Source organism: Hakea prostrata, chromosome 5 (genome assembly GCF_041222555.1).
Source record: "Hakea prostrata isolate BN-2017 chromosome 5, UWA_Hpros_2, whole genome shotgun sequence".
Lineage (NCBI taxonomy): Eukaryota > Viridiplantae > Streptophyta > Magnoliopsida > Proteales > Proteaceae > Hakea > Hakea prostrata.
Genome location: NC_142604.1, coordinates 15,978,461 through 16,006,342, shown reverse-complemented (window position 1 = coordinate 16,006,342; position 27,882 = coordinate 15,978,461). Strand labels below are relative to the sequence as shown.

At 40.3% G+C, this 27,882-nt stretch overlaps 1 protein-coding gene across 1 annotated transcript; it reads right to left on the bottom strand.

Annotated features, from left to right (window-relative positions):
- Positions 1–748: 748 nt before the first annotated feature.
- LOC149015418 (uncharacterized) lies at positions 749–25,346 on the bottom strand. Its single transcript, XM_089156366.1, has 4 exons — positions 24,901–25,346; positions 24,102–24,312; positions 4,554–9,265; positions 749–1,266 (listed from the first exon to the last, which is right to left on the bottom strand). Exons 1-4 carry the CDS (start codon positions 25,051–25,053, stop codon positions 1,093–1,095), a joined length of 5,250 nt encoding a protein of 1,749 aa, XP_089012492.1. The 5' UTR covers positions 25,054–25,346; the 3' UTR covers positions 749–1,092.
- Between the last annotated feature and the right edge of the window lie 2,536 nt (positions 25,347–27,882).

Genomic DNA, 27,882 nt, shown 5'->3' with positions numbered 1-27,882 from the left:
TCAAAAGAAATGCCTCTTGAAAATCTGAGATGGGTCAGTGCAAGGACATATACAGGCTAGATTTGCCCTTTAACAGATTAAAATGGAGAATCTCTGGAGAAATATTACTAGTTTTAGTGAGATCAGAATGCTTTTGAATCTTTCTCATAATTAAGGGAACTTGCCACATGAAATTAGCAAGATGGAATCAATTCAAGAAATTGATTTGACAGCAAACATTCTATCTGGGAAGATGAATCTTCCATCAATTGTCAAATTGTCTTGCTGTTTCTACAATCAATCTGTCCAATAATTCTTTTGAAGGGCAGCTTCCTAGCTCTTTTAGGTAAGCTTCAAAATGCTGTACTCCAGTAAACAACAAGCTTTCACAGATTCTACCCCAGAACTTCCTTAGAATAACCTATAGAGAACTGTCAGAGGCCACCAGAGGATTTGATGATGAGAGTCAAGAGAGAAGAGCCAAAGACAAAGATGAAGAATTAGGGTAAAACTTACTAAACCTTATCTTTAACTGTGAAATTACATAAATAACCCCTACTTGGTACAGTATTTTTTTGTCACAGTACATTGGTAATTCAGTACGATTTCGGTACATATCCACTATATGATACATGAAACTGATAATGTACTATACCAAATTGCCAAATTCGATTTTGGCACATATATTGTACCAAAATTTAAACAATGTAGTTCTGTGTCATTTAAACAATTTCGGTACACAATTGATACCCTTATGTCATTGCCTATGATATCTAACTAATAGATAAATTCTGTTGTGTCCACTAACATCACTTGCTTTTGCATCTAATGGGCTACATGTACTGGCAATGGATTCATACTAAATCGGCTAAATTCCTGCTATGCAAGCTCAGGGTCTTTTTTTGCATCAATTCTGATTCTCAATTTCTCACATTTTTCATTTTTTTGTTTAAATCTTATTTGTATTTTAAAGAATAAAAAAAATCCTCAAAATCCAAAATGTGATGGATTCTAAGGAAAAACAATTTTGTAATGAACCCGTGCTTAAAGGAAGCAAAGTCTAAGAATAAATTAGACCTTTAACCTGTGAATTGGGAAGACAAGCTCTGCACACTAGTACCGTAGCCTTTTCTTCTTCACCCACCCAAGCTCTTCTTTCTGCAACTCCACCTTGCCGGAATCTCTTCTTCTTGCACCTACAACCTCACCTCGCCCAGGCCTCTTCTTCTGTCCCCGCTTGCAACCCCGCCCAAGATCATTGCATGCCATCACTGTCTCTCCAAAATGCTGCAAAGATAATAGAAATATATGACTAAAAAAGCCAGATTTGGAACAGCAAAAAGAAAAGGGAAGAAACACATAAATTCTAAACCCTTCAACCAAGAATCTCAAAGATGCCCACAATCTTATAGCACCAATAATATTTTGAACCAAACAAAACCATAAAATAGCTAATATTGATTTCTTTTAAGTAGGTAAAAATAAGAATGAATTTTGATTAAAAAAAGGCCTTTGTTTATGCACTTCTTATGAAATTCAATTCTTAGTGATAAATTGCCCAAAAAATAAGTAATATTTTAACTCAAGCCGAAGTTCTTCATTTAAATGCAAGATACTAAATAATCAATCAAGTAGATTGAAAGGGTATATTCATAGTGAACATAAACTATACAACAACAACAACAACAACAACAACAATAAGCCTTGTCCCAACTAAATGGGGTCGGCTACATGGATTCTTGCCCTCCAATCATTTCTGTTCGAGGCCTAAGCTATACATATCCTTTCTCACCACTTCTCCTAAGGTTATCTTAGGTCTACCCCTAGCTCTTCTAGTGAACATAAACTATATAAGAGAAAAAAGAGAACAAATCATAGAGTATAGTCAAACAAGTTTAACCAATGTTGGGATCTGCCAAATGATCAGAATAAAACAAATAACAAAGATGGCGTGCAAAAACCAAGCAAGGGAGGGTTTAATTACGTGCTAAAACATTTAATGTTATGGGGATCAATTAATTATTTGGCTCCTCTCCTTTGAGAAAATCTCTCAATGAGTGTTCATTGAGTTATAAGATTCAGCACTTGAAATATTCAAATCCAAAAATTAGGGTAAATCCAATGAATGTCCTTAGATTAGAATATTACACGTGACTGAATCCTAGAATTCATCAGAGAGTCATTGGAAGAGACCAAACCTGTCACATAATAGTATATGCATCTAAACATTTCTTACCAAACCTGTCACGTAAGAATATATACTTACGTGTGTACCGAATCAAGCCAATCAACTTGAAACTATCATGTTTAGGTTATGGGCTGGAACTGCTAATAACCCAACAAAATTTACCTTTCACTTCTAAATATAAAGGAGGGCTAGGATTTTGACCATCTAAAATCCAAAACCAAGCACTCCTCCTCAAACAGTGTAGGCGTATTACCTTGGAACCTAACACTCTATGTGGGCCAAGGTTTTAAAGGGTAAATATTTCCCCACAAACTCCCCTTTCGACCCTAAAACTTGGCGAAAACAAGGCTCTCATGCATGGAATAGCTTAGCCTCAAGTTTAGCTACTCTTAAAGCAATATGTTTCTAGACAGATTGGAGATGGATGCAATAGTGACTTTCGGGTGGATCCTTGGATTCCAACACTTAAATCCCATTGCATCCCCAGCGAACTTCATCAAACTAATTCCATTAAACGGGTATCCCAAACCCTAGTCCAAAGTAGATGGAATGTCTCTTTATTTTCACCAATCCTGCCAATTCACTTTGCAACAGAGATTGTGTCTTCCAAGGTATCTGGCAATGAAGACAGGTGGCACTGCTCTCTCTATTAGGGTGACAAATTTTCCACTAGGATGGCTGCTTACATATTTCTCCTCATCATAATATCGTTGGAGTTAAGTATCTAAAATGGTGGAGTTATTTTCTTAAAAAATTCACCCTACATCCAAGGTATAAATGCTTCTTTTGGCAAATTCTTGTAAATGGTCTCCCTGTTAGAATTCTCATTGGTAAGTGGTGCTCAATATCTCAACTGTGTCCTTTAAGTGGATTGAAAGAAGAAACTATAATGCATTTATTTTTTGGGTGTGAGTTTTCGAAACATATTTTGGCTTGTGGTCCGTTAGGGATTCGATTAGAATTTATCACTGCATTGTCAACTCTTGAGGTCTGCCGGGATTGGAGTACTAGACTCCATTGGAACATTCCACAATTGAACAGGATTTTCTCAGTCCTAGCAGTAACCTTAATTATATTTGGAAATCTAGAAACCAAGTTCAGTTTGGAACTGACAGGTTACACCCAACCAAAACTTAACATGCCAAGTTATTTTGGATTTCAGAACTCCAAATACAATCCCCAAACAACTCCCTTTTACCTTCCTAAGGCAAAGGATTCAGGTGATACTGCTTCAGATCCATGTAGGAACCCCCCTACCCCCCCCCCCCCCCACTCCTAATTGGTCTATAATTACTAATACTGTTCTAATGCTTGCAGTTGTATATGGGGTTATTTTCTGGTCCATCAGAGACACCTTGTACATAAGAAAATGGATACATACCCTTTTGACATGAAATTGGAGACTGTTTTGGAAAGGAGTTTGGCAGGCGTAGAGTTTACAAAAGCAGGTGGATTAGGGTTCAGACAACTCTGGACTAATTGCAAAACTATCACAGATCTACTACCAAGCCCTAAGTACTCCTGCTTGCCCATATTTTTGGTACTGGTCCTCTTGCAGCTGTCTAAGGATCTTTCTTAAACTCATATCTCCAAATTCCCATTTCAATCTATGCCTATGTACCTTCAATCTAGTGTTTATAGAAATACTCTAGAGAATAATCTACAACCTTTGTAAATAGTTGATATGTACCCTGACTGAAAGGTTTTCTAATGAGATCCTTTAGCTTCATATATATATAACAAATACTACAAAATAAAATTTAAAAAATCAAGTTTCTATTTCCAGTTTCTAGAGCTTGGGTCTATTCCTTCCATTGTAACAAACTTGCCTGCTATGCTGTATGTACACATAAAAGAAGGCCTGTTAATGCAAAAAGGGAAAGGAACAGAAGCAAAAGAACTACAAAAAGGAAATGTCAATCCACAAGTCTAACCATAGATATTTGGTATCACAAATAATTAAATGCAAGGTTAAACATTAAAGAGCCAGATCGGGTATAGAATAGATTGACAAACAGAACAACCATCAAATTGGGGGGCCAGTCAGATGTCAATACTGATGCCAAGAACTCATCCTCCATGAGAAATCAAAGATCTTGAAGTTCTTGACACTTATGAACCATATATTCACAAAAACACACATTAAAGCATTAAAGCAGCAGATATATGTAGTATTGGAGAGATTGACAAACAGAACAAGCATTAATTTGGGCTGGCTAGTTGGATGTCAATACCGATGCCCTATCGATGCACATTAGACATCACAAAGAGTTAAGTAGAGTAACAAAAGCAGATTCTAAAACATTAAGAAGCAGATATAAGTGGTAGGTGATAGAAGGGCAAACAAAGCAAGCATAAAGTTGGAAAGCTAGTAGGATGTGCATACCGAAGCCAAAAACTCTTCATCCTCAATTGGAAGTCGCAGATTTTTGGTCTTCATCAAGAACTCAATAGCTTCTTCTTCAAATTCCAGCAGAACACCCAGCTTGATAAGCTCAGATAGTCCAAAAATTTGATCTTCTCTTTCCCATAACAGTCCCTCAGATATCACTTTAGAAAAAGATGTAGCAAATTCTATATTGGCTTTATGCACAGATGGTTTACTAGCCTTCTGTATGAACAACCTTGAATTTTCTCTCTCCCAACGAATCATTTGACTTACCTCCACATTCACATTCTCTCCTGAAGAGAGTGGTAAGACATAACTTGCAGTAATTGATTTACCTGTCTCAAACACAGAAAGATCAAGAAGATACTTGGCTGTCTGATGCCTTGTTTTCACATCTATTTTTAATGCTGGGTCTGCCAGATACCCAAGTATGAGTCTAAGCAGCCCCTCTCTGACAAGTACATCTCTTGGATTGATCATCTTGAGTTCAGTACCATCCGGTATGGAGGATTCGTCCTTCTGTATGGATTCAGAAAGAGTCTTGACTCCAACACTGCTGTACATTTCAAGAAGCCTACAGTGAGGAAGAATTTCCATGCTTCGCTGCGGACACCAGACAAATAATGGATGAAGGGAAGCCTTCTGAAGCATGTCCTTCAATTGCAGATCATCAGGGATGAAGACATCATGTTTGTTGGACAAAAGAATTCCACCTGTGCCTGTCTCCACAGGAACTTTCAACAAGTTTTCCATAAAAATATTCTTTGGCTTTTTGCTCCAAACGTTTGCAACATTAACCCAGAAGGCACAACATTCGGACTCAGTTAATTGGTATCCTGAATTTTCCCACTCCTTCCATAGCTTATGGTAGTCATCAATTGAAGGAGCAGGTCTAACGTTTAAAGCCACGGAAAAGTATTTTAGCAGCTCCTTCTCATAATGCCCTTCTAAAACATTCAATTGCCCGCCAAAGAGGTTATCCCTGTCATGAAGGACACATTCTTCAGGGCTGACCCAGTCTCCCTTGGTGCATCCATTTGGAATCCAAATACATCTAGCTTCTTTCTCTTTATTTTCAGGCTCCCAGTTAAATTTCTCCAAATACTGGTAAATTCGCGCAATCACGGCAACTTGAGAATGGAATTCCAGGTGACTAGCAAGCAAAGTGCACCCATCTTTAATATCTAATGTGACACCCATAGCATTGAGCTCTTCTTTGTACAAAATCATGCTGGAACCATAAAATTTTTCATCGATGAAAGGCCCATCTTCTGGCTGCAAGAATGATGCCCACTCTGTATCAAACAACAAACATTTCTCTGGAGTTCGGTAACCCATATGAGTCTTCAACCATCTTGTATTAATTCTCTTCAAAAATTCTGCAGGCAAGGGATTGCTCTTTTCATGCTTTAAGTTTCGAACACAATCCAGCAATGAAAACACATTCTTGGGAGTCAAGACCGTTGGATCTAAGGGGATACGAATGCCAGCTGCCACAAACTTTGCTCCCTCCTTGAATTCATCCACAACCCCCAATGCCTTCAGCTCAGTTATGTACTTCCCATAGTCATTACCGTCACTGAGGAATGGAAGTGTAGCAATTTGAGAGATAGAAAGCCAATCTGGTCCAAACAATATAGACTCCTTAGGAGACCTGTTGCCAAGATTAGTCTTTAGCCATTTTTCCTCACAGATGCACTTGCTAAAATCTGTCGGAAAAGTAAGGTGTGCGTCATTTAACTGTTTGTAACATGAGAGAAATGAGAGTACATCCTCCTTCGTAGTAGTGGATGCGTGCCGCTTAAAATAGCAAGAAAATCTTTTTGCAGCTAGATCAAAATCCACCACTACTCCTGCTTCCCGCAATTCATTTTTGTATGAGAGGATGCTACTTCCATAGAATTTTTCATCAATCACTGGGAAAGCACCGAACAACTGCAGGAGGCAGCCCCACTCAAGACTGTACAAGAAGCATTCCCCAGGAGACTTGTAGCCATGACTTGTTCTCAACCATATTTTATCTTTTAACACTGGAACAATTTTCTCAGAACTTGTATAACGAATACATTCTAAAATGAAGAGAACAGTATCAGGCGAAGTTAATGAAGATGGCACTCTCAAGTTGTCAACCACGACCTTGTAATTTTGGTTGAATCCAACAATAACACCTAGGGACTGAAGCTCCTCTCTGAAGTTGAGGATTTCCTCACCATAGTAGTCTTGATCAATGAAAGGGAGATTACTAACTTTTGAGGCATCATTCCATTCTGAATTAAACAAAATGGATCCAACAGGAGTCCTGTGCCCATGAGAAGTCTGAAGCCATCTTCCTTCCTTTATATTCGTGATAAAATCTTCAATAGGCAAATACCTCTCCCTCAAGGATTTAATAAAAGTAAGCATTGAAAGCACATTGCTTCTGGTCAAATTTGATGACGCTGCCAGAGTCATGAGATGCTTCCCAATGAATCGACATGCTTCTCCAAAATCAGACATCACTCCCAGAGTTTTCAACTCATCCATATATGCACTGATTCTATTATCATAGAATCCTTCATCTATCAAAGGAATATCAACTAAGACAGACCCATTCTGCAACAGATTACCCCATTCAGGGGTCAATAGGAATGACTGTGTAGGAGGCCTGTAACCTAAAGTGCTGCCCAAAGAAATTCTCAACCAACTTCCTTCCTTTATGCATTTCATGAACTCTCCCTCCATTTTGGTTCCCTTACGCTTCATGGTTCTAATCCAGTCTAATAACAAAAATGCATTCTCCTTGGTCAAGGGAGCATAAACTGTGGGAAATACAGCATTAGGGGGACAGAGATCCGGGATATCAGAAGCTTTAACATACTTCTTCAAGAATTTCATGAGCTGCTGCCCTGTTGTTTCAAAACCAGAAAAATGGCCAGGTTGCAAGTAGTCTTCTCCTAATTCAACATAGTTCACTCCCCTCCATGGATTTGTACCAATCAATCTCACCCAGTTGCTTCCATTTGCAGGGACAAGAACAAAACTTCTTCTTGTAGTTATAGATCCATAGTTATCTACTAAGGGCATTTTACAACCACAAAACTGACCAACTTCCTGCTCAGACAGAAATCGATTAGACAATGAGTGATGCAAGAAGTGAGCTAAGGCAATAACTAACTTCCTGTCATCCTTTACAACCTCAATTAGTTGAGAGGCATAACCAGAAGTACTCACAGAACAAACTTTCACATGACATCCAAGCCATTGCAATATTGATTCCCTCTTAGAAAATATTCGCAGAGCCACCTGTGTACTTTTTGGCATAAAGAACAGATTTCCTGGACATCTGAATTCTTGGTTCCAATTGATTAGCCATGAAATTTGATCAGCACCTTTTGATAGGAATACTCTATGACCATTCCCCTGTGTCACTGCATTGATACTCAATAGAGATACACTCCCATCTTGAGCCATATATTTCAGAAGGGGTAGGTCTTTGATATTTGTGTTCTTGAAGCAGGAATCCCAGTTACTAGCAAGGAAAAATAGAAGCTCCATATAAACATCCTCCGAAACACCCATTACAAGATTAGAGCTCAGGATGCATTTCACGTACCAATCATTATCCATTTGTTTCACTCCCAAGAAGTTTAAGACATCATCGTATTCCTCTCTATCAAATGCTGAATTTAGAACATATAATCCATGGGATGATAAATTATGCAAGCTCACACCCTGCTCCCTTGCTTTAATTAAGATATTCCAGAAAGAAGGCATTATCCTACCTACTTCACTGGGTTTACAAAAAAACTTCTGATCAGTGTACGACTCACATGGAACTATGGTTTCCTCAACCAGTTTCACTTTGATTTTCTCCATCACAGAATTCAGCTTTGGATATGAAGAACTTCTAATAGGTATCAAATCAAACATACGGACCACTGCAAATACTGGCGCTGCATCAGTCGTCTTCACAAGTGAGATGAAAGCATTAACAAATGCAGAGGGCACACAGTTGAGAATTTCCTGATTCCATTGGTTGTCCAAGCGAACAGTTTCCCTGGATGATGCTAGAATAAAATCAGCTTGAATTATGAAGGGAAAATTTGTAACCATTTCCGTTGGCAGAAATGCATAGACCCCAGGTGAGTTCATCCCTCTAATAAGACGCTCTCCATTTGGAAATGCCAATGAAATCATCAATTCCTCAACCTCCTGTCGTTCTACTCTGTTTTCCAGCTTAGCTGGAAATTTCTGCCTCCACATGTAGTAGCTGCATTCTCTTTCAGTTTCATCATCATTTTTCTCAGCTGAGAGATGAACGGTGTAAGATTCTGTATCAATGTTCTTCCTCATGATTAAATCAGTCTCACTTGAAATGGAGATTGCACCAACTGTGTTGAGTCTATGATCCTCATTGTCTTCCCTAACAGAAAGCTGTTTGATCTTGGAAAGAAATAATAGAACTTCAGGATGCAGGCAGGAAAGTTGTTGCTTAACAGGTCCCACCTTATCAGATTTCAAAGGTAACACTATTGTTGTGGTTGGAAACATACTAGCAGAACCATATATCTGTTTTATGTCTGCAAGAGTAGGATTTTCCTCTACCCATTCTGGTGCAATGTATCCAACACTGCAATCTGGACTTGGATCTTCACTGAACCTTATCTGATATCCATTACTGAAAATGTAAGGCTGAGCTGTTATCAGAAATACACTTTTGAAGCCAATTCCTGCAAGTCACCAATATGCTAGTTGTCATTTATAGAAAGCACACCTAAAACAAACAAAAGAACATGAAGGTAAAAGAAAATTCTGTCTATTTTCTTACAGAATATAGCTACAAGACATTGTACACAGGAACCAACGTATCTGTGTAATGGAACATTATAACAACAACAGCAAGCCTTGTCCTAACTAATGGGGTCAGCTACATGGATTCTTGCCTTCTGATCAGCTATGTTTGAAGCCATACTAGATATAAGGACTAACCTATGCATATCCTTTCTCACCACTTCTCTTAAGGTAATCTTAGGTCTGCCTCTAGCTCTTCTAATCTTCAATCTTAGACTAAATCACTTCTTTGGACATTTACAAGCCTCCGTTGAATGCGAGATATGTAATATTAGGGTTCACTTTCAGGACCTTGTATACAAGTTGCAGCAGCTAATTGAAAGGTTTCGGGTTTCAGCTAGGGCTGGTAGTTGGGCTGGGGTTGCTGATTTGGTAGTTCAAGGATACTAATAAGGGTTATTAAGGGTTAAGATAGGTATGGGATGTTAGGACAGAAGTAGTTAAGTTTTAGAAAATCTGGAAATTCAAATTTTCTGCAACTTTCTATGCAGCTGAGTTGCAGAAAATTTTCAGATTAGGGTTTAATGGTTTAAAGTGACTTAGGGCTTGGGGAATGTAATCTTAAGCTTGGGGCGATTCTAGAAAAAGGTTTTGGGAGTCTGGGAGTCTAAGGGGCTGGGGAATGATGATCTACCAGAAGGAATGGAACCTGCTGCTGCTGGAAGAAGAAGATGATGGGGAAAAACAAAAGGGCCAGGGGAGGTTTGGAAAAGGGCCGAAACTAATGGAAAGGGGTGGGGAATGACTTGCAATAAGATTAGGGGCAACTCTAGGTCTTAACAAGCAGGGAAGGAGGCTGGGATGAGGGAGTCCTAGTAGGGGTGGGAGCTGAAAACGTGGGAAGAAATAAGAGATTGGAATGGCTTCTAGGGTTTGGGAAAGGGGCTGCACTTGTATATTGAAGGAACTGCAGAAAACTCTTCATAAAATAATTGTCTTGGTGATTGAAAGGTCTTGAGGTTGAAGAAACAAATCACTAAACAAGCCGCAGGTTCTCCTCTCAAGATCCCCACAACTTTACCAGTCTGTATTCTCAAAACCCTTTTTCATTCAATCAACTCTAAGAAAAAACAAAAGACTCAGACTCCTACTGGATTTCCCTGAATGCTAGGGCCCCACCACAACTTAAATTAGACTTGACAAAAGAATCTAATTACTATGCAATCTCAGCCCTTAGATCTGAGATTACACTTGAGTTACCTAATACTAATTAGATAACAGACAAATTGGACCCAAAAGGAAATAACAGTTTCTTAATTTAAGCTATCCTTAAAAGTAGGACTTCTTAATAGGAAACATTGCTTTAAAACTCTATGACTCTCTTCAAAATAAAATAAACTATTGGACTTTGGTCTTCAATATAACTCGATCCAGGGGTAGGAATTGGCCATTCTACCCCTGGAATGGATTCGGCCTCCCTAGCACTTAGTTGGACATGGGCCCCGGGCGGGGAACCCTAGATACGTTAGTGAGTTTGCTACCTCAAACGACTTACTCATAGCTTTTCACATAATTCATACCAAGTCTTGTGGGTTTCGACAAGATACCGAGACAAAATGAGATTTCAAACTATGCATGGCCAAATTAGGATATTGATGAAATGGTATGGAAAGAATTCAAATGTAAAGAATGATGAATGGAAAGAACTCAAATGAGAGGAGTGATGAATGGAAAGAATTCAAATGAGAGGAGTGATGAATGGAAAGAATTCAAATGAGAAGATGAAATGATATGGAAAGAATTCAAATTAGAGACAATTAGGGAAAGGATGAAAAATCTTGCTGGGACATAATTTATTAACAGATTTCACGAGGAAAAGTGTTTACTTTTATTTCCATTAAAATCTTGCTGGGACATAATCATTAGTTAAGTATGGAAAAATTTATCGAGCTCAACAGAAAAAGTTACCTAAACCAATATTATCGCATGCATGGCCTTTACAATGGCTACCATTGTAACTAGAAATCTCTACTCCTTTGTGGCAATGAAACATAAGGAATTTTTGTAAATTCTTTCTTGGGGAGCTGGACTTTCTAAGCTATGTCAAGGACGTAGCTTTCTAGGGAATACAATAGGACATTATAACCCCATACCAATGAATTTATCAACCTCCCACAGTGGGTTAAAGTATCCTTCATACCCTAAATACCCTTATACCTATATCTATCTATATCCCATCAAACAAACCAAACCCCAAGCAGGGAATTAGAACCCAATTGTTAGGAACCAGTTGGGGAACAACCACCCATATACCCTAACCCCAAAATTTCAAGGAACCCTTTCTTGATCGCATATGAGATGATTCTCTTAAAAGATCTTGGAAGAACAGTGATGTAAACCCAGGTTTAGGGTTAATCTTCCAGGATCTTCTAGAATGGAACCAGCACTTAACTAGGGTTTCTGGAGGCTTTGGCTAAGGGTTTTAGGGTTTATAAGGCTGCTGGGTTTGGTGAAACAGGTCTGAAATTTACTAAATTTCTTCAAAGCTGAATTTGAACTTAGGGGCAAATTTAAAGTTTCGGTTGGATTGGGAAGGGGCTAGGGTTGCTGCTTCTGTAATTTCTTTAGGATTGCCTAAGACTATAGAAACTAGTCCTAATCTTAAAACTCTCAAAGCAGCCCTAATTCTGGTGTGGTTTTCAGGCTGGGGTTGAGGGAACCCTAGTGTGGTTAGGACTGAAAACGTGGGGAAGAAGAAGAAGGCTTGCGGCTGCTTTGGTAGGGCTAGGGTGGGGCTGAGGATGCTGGAGAAGGGGTTGGGGATGGTTCAAACTTACTTGTGAATGAATGCTTGGCTAGAGTTGTAGGAGAATGCTTGAAGAAGATGCTGAAATCTCAGAATTGAAGAAGATAAGAGCTTCTAACCCAGCCACCAGTCACTCTCCAAGGGATCCCACAACTATATTAGTCTATTCTCAAAACTCAATTCATTCAACCAATCAAATCTAAAAATAACTTACACTAGAAAGGTTATTTATAGACTAAAACAAAGGACTTGGACTCAAATACGGAAACTTGGTTGCTAAGCAACCCAAACTTACTAGACTAGCACCTAAAAATTAGGACTCCTTATTAGGAAATAACTCTTTCCTAATTTACAACTCAAAGACTCTTAATAAAAGGTAACAACACTTACTTAATCACTAAGAATCTAATTTAGAAAATAAAACCAAAATTAAAAATCAGAATTAATTCTAAACTAACCCTACTAAATAGACTCAATTCTAGGGGAGAAAATGACCATTTTGTCCCTTGGATAGATTCGGCCCCTTTGTTTGGGCCCTTCTAGGCTCTTTTGGGGCTGGATACATCAGCTGTCCCCTTCTTCAACATTCATCACTTGATGACTGTGCTTATTATGTGTTTTTGGGTCAAAACTCTTTGTAGGGCTTTCAAGTGGACTTGACCTCTCATCTTGCAATGAGGAGGAATTTGTAGGTATAGGGCCGCCAGTACTGCTCCTAGACAAAACTCTGGAAGGATGATGACTTGGGTGATGTGGTCTTCAAGTCAATGAGTACCTTCTTCAACAAACCAGCAGGGCATGGGGAAGTATTTGGTGAAGCTTTTGGAGTCCTTCTCTGTCAATTCCTTTATCTTGACTATTGCTATTGCCCTGAGAATGCTAACAACATCTTCTCCAAGAAGTGGAAGGCTCAAAGGAGGTTCCATTCCACTTGGAGGTGGGGCTGGTATGGTCCTGCTATCTGTTACCTTTGGTGGAATGAGGGTCTTGACTTCTTCTTTGGTTACTAGGATCTTGTCATTATGGGCTAGGTCCTTCTCTATCTGGACTTTGTCTATGTCAATCTCTTTTTCAAGGATTAGTAAATCAGGAACTCCCCTTCTTTGAGTGCACTTACTAGTTTGTTCAAGTTTTGTAATTCTGTTGTTCATCTCAGTGAGTTGTGTGAAGATCTGCTTCAACTGTTTACTTATTTCTAGCCTCCTCTGATGGTCATAGCCTGGCTGTTGTAGCTAATGTGGTCATCCCTGTCTCGCTCTTTTGTACAAGTCCTCTTAATCTCTACTATCAACTTTTGGGCATGTTGGTGTTGCCTGACTTTGATGTTTTTGGGGAAAGAATAACTGAGTCAACATCTCTAACATCTCTGCCCAAGTGCTTGGTTCGGTGTCTTCGACCCACAATTGCTTCATCATGTGACTCCATCTTTCACAGGCATATCCGACCAAGTATCTCTATGCAAACTTCTTATCATGCTCTGAATGATTGTACCTCTCAAAGTAGTTGTCTAGATCATACAACCATTCATAGAACACCTTGAGGTCTTTAACACCATCATATGTCTCTAACTTGTACATCTGTGGAGGCCTCTGTGGTTTCCATATCCCATTGTAGATACAGTGGTGAAACTGATAGAAGTCTCTATTTGGTTCTTCCATATTTAGTGCTTCCTCTACAATGGTTATAGACTCCGAGAAGTGTTGGAACTTATAGCTTTAATACCATTGATGTAAACCCAGGTTTAGGGTTAATCTTCCAGGATCTTCTAGAATGAAACCATCACTTAACTAGGGCTTCTAGAAGCTTTGGCTGAGGGTTTTAGGGTTTATAAGGCTACTGGGTTTGGTGAAACAGGTCTGAAATTTACTGAATTTCAAAATTCAAAGCTGAGTTTGAATTTAGGGACAAATTTAGTGTTTTGGTTGGGTTGGGTTGGGAAGGGCCTAGGGTTGCTGTTTCTGTATTTCACAATTAGTAATATTACTAATCTATAAATTAGAAACTGTTTTAGAGAAAAGGGATTAAGTTTGGAAAGGTTAGGTTTTCTTGGAAACTTTAAAAATTCTGCACACTTCTCAAGGAAGAAGATGAAGTGCAGAAATTAGATGAAAACTTAAAGGAATTTATATATTTGGTCTTGAGAATAATTTTTCAAGTTTCAATGGTTTTGGACGGATGGTTTGGGAGATACTAGGTTTCTTGATTTTGGAGGGAAAATAGAGTGATACTAACAAGGATGAATAAAATCTCCAGGTTTGGTTGGTCCAATGAGGCTTAAATTGGGATGGAAGATCACTACGGTCGGGGGATGAGGTTGCTGAAGTTTGAGATAGACTTAACGGTTAGATTGGCGTAGATCTAACCTTGAATTTTGGGTCTCTAGAGAAGTCCAAAAATTCAAGATAATTCAATTCAAGTGTCAAAACAACCTAAAGGAGGGTGAATAGGTTGCAACTAGTGGAATTGCCCAATTTTCCGGTTTAATTGTAAATTCAAGATAAATTGTGAACTGAATGAAAGTAAGCAATAGCAAACAACCACAACACAAGAATTTTATAGTGGTTCGACTTTTCAAGTCTATGTCCACTCCTCTCTTGGCCTCAAGAGAGATCTTCACTAGTGATTCTCTTTCAATACGGTGGGTAGAGAACCAAACTCTTACAATCTATGTTCAATAGGGCAAGAGCACCATTTACAATCTTTGTTTATCCTAGGGCAAAAGCACACCTACAATCTTTGGTCATAGGTAAAAGCACCTTCTACAATCTTTGTTCACGAGCAAGAGTACCCTAAACCAATTCTAGTCTGCCTAGACTTAGAATTGAAAACAACAAGATACAAAAGATAAAAGGATATTACCTTATAAGAGGCATGACACTATACCCCTTGTGTGAGTGTGATGCAATAAGGGTTGTATATCTAAATCATATGATATGCACTACTAATGACCTTCCAACAAAAGCCTTCAATCACTTCAAGCTTTGTTCCAATGAGCTTGCTTAAACACCTTGATACATTCTTCAAGGGAGAAGTAAGAAAGGCAAAACAAGTGATTTCTTTGGAATTTGAATACTTGAGAGTATTTGGGGAGTAGATGATCAATTGGCAAGGTTCAAACTCTCAAATGGGGTGAATTGAGCTCATATAGATGGCTTTTGAGTGCCTTAGTCCAACCCCCAAAGAATAGAAAACGGGTAAATTTTAGCCCAAACAGATCGCCTTATGACTCAAACGGACGTCTGTTTCATTTAAAATATAATGGAGCATTTTTAACTAGATGGAATTCCATCTGAACTTCTGTGACCAGACGGAGCGCCATCTGGGGCCAAATGGAGCTCCGTCTTAAACCCAAAAGCACAGTCAAAGGACTTTAAGGGACAGTAAGGGTTTTCAAGGTCTTCTAACCAACCCTATGTCTTCATACACACTCCTAACATGTCCTAAGTCAATTTAATGACATGATACACATGATTTTGATGCAAATGAGTACAATAACATTTGTATGTGCAAGGATTTATCATAGGCCTTAATTTACTAAGTCTTCTTGCTTGAGCTTAAGTTGATATTCTTGAATCTTCTTATACTCCATTCTTCATGATCATGTTGACTTGGACTTCATGTCCATCTTAGCTTGGTCTTGGCCTTGACTTGGGCATCCAACAATGAGTTGGGTTTGGTCCACTTGCTATCATATTGAATTAGCTTTGCACAACTCAATATAGTCATAAGTAATTCATGTTTGTTATCATCAAAACTAATGGAGGCTGCTATGGCGATGCTGACGTGACATTCCTCAACATCAAGAAAATAAAAAGGAGGGTATATGAGAAGGGAATGGAATTAAGTGCTGACTTGTTAATTACATGTAACACAAGCCTTATAATAGGGTGTGATGGAGATGGAAAGAAGTGGAGGCAGACTACATGCATTGCCAAAGGAGAAGCCTTCAAATAGAAACCCTAAGGTGCTTACTCAATCATATGGAGATCCCTTACCATCGATGAGACGTCCTACTAACACCTTGCTCTTAGGCAGCAACAATCTCTTTATTAATCGTATTCTGAATTCTATCCTTTGTTACATGCCCTAGTCTTTAATTATAGCTTACATAAGAAGTCCTAGTGAAATTAAGACTTAGAAACTGACTTTAAGATAGTTGCAGTCAACATGCTAACCCAAATTCAAATAAGACCCTTATAAGTAAACTTAAAAAGGACTCCTTGTCATTATCCTAGACTGACTCAAACATTGTCTAAACCAAAAATAAAACATAAAAATTTTATTCTGCCCTTATAACTTAAGTTGGGCAGAATTTACATAATTAGACCAACTAAACTAAAATAAAGAGTCAAGAACGAAAATAAGGAACCAACGCACTGCTCTGATTTTCCCCGCCAGTAAGAATTTCTTCCCCCCCCCCCCCCATGGATCCCCCTCTGTGCTTACCGCCCTCAACCTCCCGTCACTCCCCACCACCTAACCCTTCTATACTCTCTCCGTCTCCAACCACCATTGCCAACCTTGAACTTGACCACTCCCCTGAAACCCCCCCCCTCCCACCTGCTGAAACCACTAAACCATAGAACTCTCTTTTACAAACCTCCAATCCCTTAGTTACGACTCTAGACCTCTCTTTCATCCCCACTGATACTGCTACCCCTACTGCCCACTGCCGCTGGAATCCTTTGATGGCAACATGCCATCATTAGACAATTCCTCGGCCCTATTCCACCCACAGATATCATCAAGACCTCCCTGGCCAAACAATGGAAAGCCATCAGTATCATGGGAACTCACCTCCTTGACTCCGGTACTTTCCTGTTCAACTTTGATTCCCCGGAGTGTAAGTCCCGTGCTATTGAAGGCTCAGCATGGTTCGACGACAAACCTCTATGTTTTATCAAACCTTGGACTCCCTCGATGCCCCTCCACAAGGTCGACTTCAGCACCCTTCCCCTGTGGATAAACCTCCCTAGGCTCCCTCTTGAGTTCTAGAATATTGATTGCATGTGTTGTATTGGTTTGGCCATAGGGAAGCCCCTCCGTTCAGATTCGAAAACCATCAACTTGGAACGCCTTGTTTATACAAGGATTTGTATCGAATTCTCAACTGTTGCTCCTCTACCGCCTCTAGTCAGATTGAAGATGACAATGGTCTAAAATATGATCAATTGATTGTATATGATTGGATCTCTAATCACAGCAACCACTGTTCCTGTTTCGGCCATGACACAAATATTTGTTTGTCTCTGTCTAGATGCACTCGTCTTTCCTCTACAACAAAACCAAATCCAACTGTGGATTTCATGCCCTACAAAGTCTCTGAAGCTCCGCCAACAAAAATAATAGATGTCCTGGAAAAATCACTATCTCAGTAGACCATCTACCACCGCTGCCGCTTTACTGGATACACTGCCTGAATATGTGCTCACTGCAACAAAGTGAAAGAAGCTCCGGTAGCCAATACTTACCGGAGACGAAGGAGACGAAGAAGACGAAGTAATCCCCGTATGGTTGTCGCTGCTCCCAAAATTTCCCAGGTTACCTCTGAACCTGCAAGTCTGGATTCTGAGAATGCTGGAATTGCCTCTGTATGCACTGCTACTGTTCCATCTCCGCCTGAAGGTACACCTACTGTAGACCGGTCACAAAGAGATCCCTGTTCCTTTACCGCTAACGAAAAAGCTTCACTTTTCCCTTCTCTTGCAAACCTCAAAGGTGGAAACCCTACAAACCCTTTGTTGCTCCCTTTGTTCATCAAACCAGACCTTCCTCCATCGCCAACCCCTTTTTCTACTCCCAACCTAAACCCCCTTGTGCCTAAAGTACCCTTCACCTACCCATTCCGTGAGGGGCCCACACTTGGCTTAAGCCTTTCACGAAACTCCCCCTTGTTGGACCATGACATTTGAACTGTGCCCACTTTTCCCTTAATGGGCCTCCTCCTTTATCTCCTCCGAAGCCCACCACTAACCCACTTTTCATTACACTAGCCCATAACAACCGAAAGCCCATTATCCCTTTTCACACTACTAACCCTCAAATATCCCACCGTAACAATGTTGAACCCAACCCAATAAACCAACCTTTGCCCCATATCTCTTCCCCTGAACCCACCTCTTCTCTATCGGAGACCTCAATTGACCCAGATCTCTTTGAAACCCCCTCTCCCTTGAACTCCCACTTATGTGAGACAGACCACAACTCCCCTCTCTGCATTTCTTAGCTAAACTCAAATTCCCCTACCATTATCAACCCCAACTCAAATAGCCATTTGACTGCCCCACCCCCACCCCGTCATTATGTCTGATGTTCTCATTTGGAATGTGAGGGGTATTAACTCCCTAGCTAAACAATTGGAAGTTAAGAACCCCCTCAAAGAATCAAAAGCTTCATTTTGTGCGCTTCTTGAAACCCATGTCCTCCAAAATAATGCCCATCGGATTGCTCGAGCTATAGCCCCCTCTTGGTCCTTCATTTCAAATTATGATCACTCCTCTAATGGGAGAATCTAGATCCTTTGGGACCCCTCAAAATTCCAAATTTCTCTCATAAACTCTTCTCCCCAACTCATATACCTCAGCATATCCCCTCCATCCCCTTCTCACCCTTTCTTCATCACCACATCTATGGATTCAATCATGCTTCCCACCGTATCCTGCTTTGGGAGGATATTTGTTCCATCTCTTCATCCACTGTGGACCAGCCCTGGTGCATAGGTGAAGATTTCAATATTGTCCGCTCCTCCCATGAGCATATTGGTGGGCACCCCCTCACTCGATTGCGGTTGATGCTTTCAACTCCTGCATCAAAGACTCTGGCCTCTCTGACCTCCGTTGGTCGGGCCATCTTCTTACTTGGCATAACCATCATGTGGGCTCAGCTAGAATTGCTTCTAAGCTAGATCGATTCCTCACTAATGATTCTTGGCTCTCCAAATTTCCCTTCCTCCCATGCCTCCTCCCCTCCTAGCCTTTCCAATCATTCCCCATGTCTTGTCCATATTCTTCCTCCTCTATGCTTTGGCCCAAAGCCATTTAAATTCTTTGAGATATGGACTTGATATGTGGACTACTAGTTCTTCCTTTATGCCCACTGTTGCTAAGGCTTGGGAAAAACCGGTTCACTACCATTCTGTCCCCTTCATTGCTTTCGCCTGTAAGCTCAGAAACACCAAAGAAGCTCTTCGTTCTTGGAATGTTTCCATCTTGGGTAATATCTCCTCTAGGGTTACTTCTTGTCGATCGGATCTTCTTCGTATCCAGTCCCTCATTCATGATGACCCTTTCAACTCTTCTTTGGCTGGTTCTGAAATCTTGCTCTCTAAGGAGCTTTCCTCTCTTGCCTCCCAAGAAGAAAGCTTCATCCGCCAGAAAGCTCAAATCAAATGTCTCGAGCTTGGGGACTCCAATACTACTTATTTTCACCGTTCCCTCAAAGCTCGCCAAAATTACAATTCTATTCCCATCCTTCTCTCTAGTAATGATTCCTGGATTTCCGATCCTCCCAATATCAAGGCCGAAGTCGCCTCTTTCTTCTCCAATCTCCTCTCCCCTTCTCTCCCTCCTCGTTCCTCCCTCCCCCCTAATCTCCTCAAAAAATTTCAAGACCCCTCCTCTCTCCCTTCCCTCTGTATGTTATCCCCTCCACTGAAGAAATTCTTCTCACTATTTGCTCCCATAAGCCTAATCGTGCCCCTAGGCCTGATGGATTCAGTATGGGGTTCTTCCTCTCAGCCTGGGACCTTATTGAGGATGACCATGTGAAAGCCATCCGTAGCTTCTTCCTCAATCCTTCCCAACTCTCCTCCATCAATCAAACTTTCCTTTGTCTCATTGCCAAAATGCCAAGTGCTTCTTCTCTCACGGACTTCAGCCCTATCTCCCTCTATAATCTCCTCTATAAATTCATCTCTAAGGTCCTTGCGAACACACTCAAGAAGGTTATGCCCCTTCTTCTGAGTTCCAACCTATTTGCTTTCATCTCTAGTCGTAGCATAGCAAATAATATCCTCCTTTGTGAGGAAATTGTTCGTGGATTTGATAAGACCTCCCACTCCCCTATTGCTCTTATGAAGGTTGATCTCCACAAAGCCTTCAATTCTATCCGCTGGGACTTTATCAGCGATGTTCTCTTTCTTATGAGATTCCCGCCCTCTTTCATCCACTGGATTGAGATTTGTATCTCTATCCCCCACTTCTCCATTATCACTAATGGCACTCCGGTTGGTTACTTCCCTTCTCGTGTTAGTATCTGTCAAGGTTTCCCCCTCTCCCCTTACCTCTTCTCTCTTGCCTTAGAGGTTCTGTCTCATATCCTCCAATCCAACATTGATCAGCATCTCATCTCCCCCATGCCTAAATGCAAATCCCTCAATCTCACCCACCTTGTGTTGGCTGATGATCTAATGATCTTCTCCAAAGCTGATCATCAATCCATCTCCTCCATCCTCTCAGCCCTCTCTAACTTTGAGGCCGGAGTCCTTCTCCAGCCTCAAAGTTAATCTAATCTTGAGAAGTCTACTATCTTCCTCTCTGGTATTCCTGACTCCTTGTGCTCATCTCTTCTGCAGCTTACAGGGTTCAAGTTTGGTTCTTTCCCGGTGACCTACCTTGGTCTTCCCCTTATCCCTGGTAGATTCACTCATCACCACTGTTCCCCCATGCTTGATCATATCTACAAAAAGCTTCAACTCTGGAAAGGTAAGCTTCTCTCTTTTCGCTAGTCGAGTTGTGCTCACCAAACCAGTCCTCCACTCATCTTACCTTTATTGGTGTGGTATCTTCTCCCTCCCCAAATCCATTATCCTTGCTATGAAATCTCTTTTCTGTGCTTTCCACTGGAAGGGTCAAGAAGCATCCCGCTTCCTTCATCCCATTAGTTGGACGGCTACCTGTAGCCCAAAATCTGAAGGGGGCCTCCATATTCTCCACATCTTGGATGTCAACATGACCTACCTCCTCAAACTCATCTAGAAGATCGTATCCAAACAAGATTCCACTTGGGTCCGACGGGTTCACTCTGACATCCTCCGTTTTGACTCCTTCTGGACCATTCCCATCCCCTCCAACCCTTCCTGGGTTTGGAGAAAGCTTCTCCTTCTGGGGCCGCGTGCACTCACGACGATCTCTACTCTTATCTCCATTGGCACCACCACCTCCTTTTGGCTAGATCCGTAGCATCCGATGGGCATTCTTTTCACCCTCCTTGGCCCTTGCATCATGTACAATACCAACATTCCCAAATCCACCCCCCCTTTCCTCCTTCATTTTTGATGGCTCCTGATCCCTTTCCCCCCACCCCTGTTTCACACAAGTCTGGAATTCCCTCCCCGCTCTCTCAAATTCCATTCATAATATTACTGTCTGGCTCCCCACCCCCACTAAAACCTTCACCTTGTCCTCGGCCTGGGACCTCCTCCGTACCCCTTCCCACCCCCTAGCCCCCGTTGATCTGGTTCAAAGGTCACATCCCCCGCCACTCACTTACCCTTTAGAGAGCCCTCATGCTTGCCCTTCCCACCCAAGCTTTCATCATTAGCCGTCACATCCTTGTGAACCCAAACTGTACCCTTTGTTGGTGTAACCATGAGGACCTTGACCACCCATTCTTTCTTTTCCCTTTCTCCAACTCCCTTTGGAGAAAAGCCCTTGCTTCTATTTGGCCATGCTCGCATCGCTCCTTTGGGTTTGCTAGATATTGGTCTTGGGTCATGAGAAGTCTTCCAGGTTCCTCTATTTGTGACTGGATCAGTAAGCTTGTCTTCAGTGCTACAGTTCATCATCTTTGGTGGGAACGCAATCTTTGAAAATGGACCTCCAAATCCCGCTCTATTGTCATGATTTGGAAGGCCATCTGTTTTGATGTTTCTGCTAGAGTTTCTCTTCTCCCCATCCCCTTGTTATTGACACCCCAAGGAACAGGCTTATTGTTGTTTCCTGGGGTCTAAATTCCTCTTTCTAGCCTCCTGTTTGAAGGTTGTTTATTGTATCTTTTTTCAGTTAATTTAATTATTCATTCATCCAAAAAAAAAAAAACTAAAATAAAAACCTACTTCCATACTTGACCTAAACCCTAAACTAATGGGGCCATAGAGTAGGCCCATGACAACATAAATTTGCTGAACAAAGGCCCAACACCCATATCGATCAACCCTAAGTTGATTTCAAAGGGAAATTGGCCAATTTGGCATCAGACCTGCATCAGTTTCCAGTGAAATATTTAGCTCCAATATGGTAAGAACAACTTTTTGAAGAAACCAAGCTTCCATAAACAGAAGAGATGGAGATAAACAGAAGATACAACCAGACTGTGAGAACTGTTGTTTTTCATTCAATTCTAGAAGAGTGCAACAGATCAGCTATGAATAAAATTGGTCTGTTTGACACAAGTCCACTCACTGCATGCTTTGTCATGTGTAGCTTTATCAGATATATAAAGAAAAGGAGAAAGAACATGTCCAAAGGGCTCTACCAAAAACAAAAACAAAGCCCCAGGGTTGTGGTGCACTACCCCTACATCACAATACAGAGATGTAGAAAGCAACTGTCCAGCAGCTATGAAAAGCCAGAATTCGCCAACGGAGTAGCAGTCAAAGAACACTGCCTAGGGGTGTCGTGCATTACCCTGCAGATATAGGGATGTACATAATGACTGCCGTTTAGCCATACGGTGGAGGTAATTTTGCATGCCTACATGTCCACATGCAGGGGCAGCATATTGCATAAGCCAAAATAGCGATCTCTTCCCTTAAAATAATTAGGAAAAAAAAAAGACATCAATCGTGCAAATGAATCTCTAGGTGCAAAAAATCCAACTCAACTTTTTCCAAGAGAGTTTTCCACCGTTCACTAATGGGGTTGGAATTTTCACTACTAGTGAGCAACCATGTAATCACAAACTCCCACAACCTCATCAAATATAGTGATTCATGGTGAAGGACAACTCCATTGTTTTCCCCCTTTTAGGTAAAGGGTTTTCTACATGGTATAAGAAGGAATCTGCAATTACAACAAATGAGGGTTTGAAAATGATGTAGGCTTGGATCATACCCTTACACACAGTATGTATATAAAGAATGAACAAAAATAGTGTGTTAATGTTTTATCCCATTCAAATGAAAAGGAAAAGAGCGCTATACAATGTCATGCATGGTACGTGACTTTATTTCAACCATTAAATGGGAATGGAGAGAATATGCATTGTACACATTTATGTCCATCCAATGGTTAACGTTTAGTGTGTACAAAATCTTTCTCTTAGATAATAAGATTAAACAATCTCTCTTCTTTTATATTAAATTATTAATAACAAAAGAGGAACAACCAGCAACTGATTCATTACTTCAAACAATTAAACGCACTCTAATACATAAAGTAGTCCCAAACTCAGAAGTACTGAGCACAAACACCAATTGCACCCCAAAAATAAAAATCACTCAAACACCAGGTCAAGATAAAGTCCTGTCAACAACTTAATTTACTATCATTGTGTTTGGTTGCAAGGGAGATTAAACATTGTTAGGATTAGAGCGATCAATCACACACAATCGAATAGAAAACAAAAAAGAAAGAGACATGGATTTTACCCTGGTTCACCTCAATGTGAGGCTACGTTTAACATTAATTTTTCCCTATATTCTTCTCAAAACCAACTATTTCTGATGTTCTCTTAGAAGAGAATATATTTATGCGCTTAGAAACCCTAAGCCACCGCTATTCATGGACCCAAACCCAAACTATAAAGAAACTCCGAGGCCCAAAGAAACGTGAATCCTCTATAGATTCAAGGGGCACTGCCCCCACAACCCCCTGGCTCACTGAGGAGCAGGACCCGTGTTTGTCAGCAACACAATGTAAAGCATGAGCCCTACTCAACAAACATGAAAGGAAGTGAAATTTGAACCCTAAAGAAAATCCCCAAATGATTGTATTAAGTGGCTTAAATTGTAGCTAAACTTTTGGAAGTACCTTTCTCGCCGATGTAACCACGTTGCCGGTTCCCTTTCTTTGTTGATCTCCCAACACTGCAAAGGGACTCGATATTCCTCGGAGAAAACCCCCTCTCGTTGTTGAAAACCAGCAGAGTAGCAGGAGCTCCAGTAGCTGTGATGTCTCGAGATGTTATTATAAACTCCAATGATGGCTTCACCCCTTCAGGGTACTCATTATCTTCTGCGTTCTGAAAGTATATTTTCAGAAAATGCAGACATATATATATACATAAAACGTTAACAAAATTATAAAATAGATAAATCGACGTGAGGAGAATTCCATGTTGTCATCAGCATCGAAGCATGCAATCTCCCACTATAGTTCCAAACTCAGTGAGTCAACTAGGAAATCAACTCCGTTTTGGTCACCGATTCCAAATATATTAAACACCAGGACATTCAATTCAATCTATCAATTCTTTTAAAAGTATTAAAAAAATAAAAATAAAAACTATTCTTTAGAAGTGGAAGGACATACTTGGCAGTAGAGTAATTTCCTACCGCAAGAGGGTAAGGGTTTCAAGCGTAACCACCACCCTGCGTTCATCAGAACTTTTCCCTCTAAAAAATATATTCCTTTAAAATTCTCGAAATTATGGATTCAGATAATGCCGAGTTCAAAATCGCAAGCAGAATGCAAAATTTCTAGAATCGACTATGATCAGATGATTCCATTGTTAGGAGTGTTTGAGATGTCTTCTCTCTAACTGACAAAGACTGAGAGGGGGAGAAAGGACATGAGAAGACATACAGAGAGAATGAAAGGAGAAGGAAACCTGGATGAGTTCCATGAGAAAATGGACATCTTTAGCGTAGAGCTCCGCAGAGAGATACTTGATGGCCTGCTGAAGATCATAATTTGTCTCTCTTTCGGCGGGGAACTTTGTATTCCTTATATGTTCTATGTGTTCCTTTGGTGTCATCGCCATTTTTAAACCTCCCAAGCTTCCTGTAACTCACTGATCTTACACAAACAATGACAGAGAGACGGAGCGGGTCTACCAAGAGACTGTATCGAATCGAAACCAAGAAAAGCCAAGAAAAGGGAAACAGAAAGGCATAAACGTAATGGCTTCCGTCTTCAGAGTCAGAGACTCCTGGTACGGAAACTAAAGACTCGACTTTTGGAAGAATTGCAAGAATGGGAGGGGTAGTGGTTCTTTCCCAAGGCAACGTGAGAAACGACCATCTGAAGAATGGAAGTCGTCCGATTGGTATATTTTGAAAGATACCGAACCTTGAGATACTTTACCAGTTTACCTATAAGGAGGGAAACTTTCGCCGGAGAGAAATCCAAAGGAGAGAGAAAAAGGAAGATTGCACGGTGAAAAGCAGCAGAGGGACTCCTTAATGGCTACGTGGAGGGGAGGGAGTCGAAACTGAACCACAGAACTTATTATTTATAATTTTGGGTGTGGTGGGACTGTAGACCAGTAAACGGATCGGAATTGGATCAGATACACCAGTATAAATCCAAATCCGAATTTGATTAGCAAATTCCGCTATCCGAATCCAAATCCGAATCCGAATCCGGAAAAAATTTAGAGAATGCATCCTAATTCGAATCCAAAACTTTATTGGATATCCGATAATAATCGGATCCAATAAATTATTCGATTATTAATTGATAATTGTCACTTTTTATATTTTTTATTATAAATTTCTAATTTTCGATTACCGAATACCGCTATCTGAATTCGATTACCGGTATCCGAATCCGATTATCATTCATTTTTAAAGAAAAAATGTTAAATATTTTACTCTATCCGGATAATTTTTTATCCGGACATTATCCGATCCGATAAGCAATTATCCGAATCCGAATCCGATTGCTTAGCTTAGCGGACGGATACGGATATTTTCCGTAAGAAAAATTTCATATACGAATACCCTTAAATGAATACGAATGCGAATTCGGAGGCAAATTTTGGCTATCCATTTACAGGTCTAGGTGGGACCTACATCTGTGTTTAATGCTAAACGTGTTATCCGGTTTGGTTCATACCCGGTTGAAATTGAATAGACCAAACCCTAATCAGCATATGTTATCGATTCAAAAAGTTACTTTGCAACCGAGAACCGAACACTGAATCTAAAATCAAGTCGAATTAATCAGACGGGATTGAACCGAATTAAATCGGATCAGATTGAATCAACCAGTTACCAATTTTAAAAGTTCGGCGTGAAGGAAATTAACCAAACTGAATAACTTATTTTTAAAGTAGCCTTTAGTATATTACTATATCTGTTTACCGGTAAAAGGAAAAAAATAAAAAGAAGTATGAGTTTTACCACTCTACCTACCCTACATCGGCTTCTCTCTAGAGAGAATATCTCCGAGGGAATGCCCAGTGAACTCTAATAAGGTGCCACATGGACAATATCGATCTAAAGATTAAGATTAGACACTATCTTTAATCCACTTTTAGTGAAACATTTTTACCCTATTGATGAAGGAGAAATAAACTGACCCGAACCAGTTCGGTTGAGCCCAAATCAGTTCGGTTGTGCCCAGTCCAAATAGTTTGGACCAAGTCGAACCGGCAAAGAGAAGGTCGGTCGAACAAGTAGAAAGGCAGAATAACAAGACAAATCCAATAAGACTTGTAGCCAAAGAAAGGGTATTCAATTGGGATTCAACTACTCATATTTGAGTATGACTCAATCATTAAGATTCGTATTGCAATTCGAACAATGTTTGAGTCCCAGTCAAACTCATACATATAAAAACTGTAGAAAAGTACAAGGGCACTAGAGAAAGGTACGCTGAATAGAACCATCACTATTCAAATTCTTATTGTTCATTGCTTTCTTGTCTTCCTTAGCTGAATAGAACCATCATTATTTGAATTCTTATTATTCATTGCTTTCTTGTCTTCCTTAATCGGATTCTTAACTAGATCGTCGAAGGTGAAAACTCGACTTCCACAATCGAGCTTATTCTTGCAGGTTCATCCGGTTGAGAGGAATTGGTATTGTAAAATTTTCAACTCGATCCCCAACCGGTTGCTAAACCATGTTTATACCCTATGAGTAAGAAAGCTGGAGTCAACTTTGGGGCTTGACCCCATATTATTAAGAGAATATAAAGACAAATTAAAACAAAATATCAGAACATCAACCCAATGAAGAAGACTTGCATTCTTCCTAAGAGCATCTACATGAGGATGAAGCCTAGGAAAGAGCATTACTTGGGAACATTTGAAGGTGTAACTACAAAGGGTTTAAGAGTGTAACACCCTGCCTTAAATGAAACCAAATCAACACAAATGACAAGAGTTGAGGAATTCGTTATACTATTATAATAATTATATATTGGACACCATTAAAAGGTAGTGATACGGGAGTTTCCTACCCGACTGGCTCAGACCTGGGTGGGGGCTTAATATGTCATATAATCGGGACAGTTACCGATCAGCTCGATCAAGTCATTACATACGCTGGACTTATATGGCAACCACTCTCTATATGGAAGGTCAACTCAGTAGCCGATTGAGTGGGACCAACGGCAAGAGGCATAATCCCAGGAGAAACAACAGCTCTTGTCGGGTAAACTTACCAAATACAGAAAATGTAACACTTACAGTATAAAAGCAAGGACACGCCCCTCCGGTAAGCATCCAATACATTCTGAACGTAGTTTTGTGTAGCTCTTGCACGAGACCTTAACCTGTTCACTATCTGACTAAGCCATCGGAGGCGGTTGTCCAACACTCGAGCCGGCCCGCGTCTAACCCTATTTGCATGACTCATTGTCC

Coding starts and splice junctions, on each gene's coding strand:
- LOC149015418 (XM_089156366.1), bottom strand. CDS start 25,053: ATGGCGATGACACCAAAGGAACACATAGAACATATAAGGAATACAAAG. Junction 24,313..24,900: donor TTCTCATGGAACTCATCCAG/GTTTCCTTCTCC, acceptor ATATACTTTCAG/AACGCAGAAGATAATGAGTA. Junction 1,267..4,553: donor ATGAAGAGTTTTTGGCTTCG/GTATGCACATCC, acceptor TTATCTTTGCAG/CATTTTGGAGAGACAGTGAT.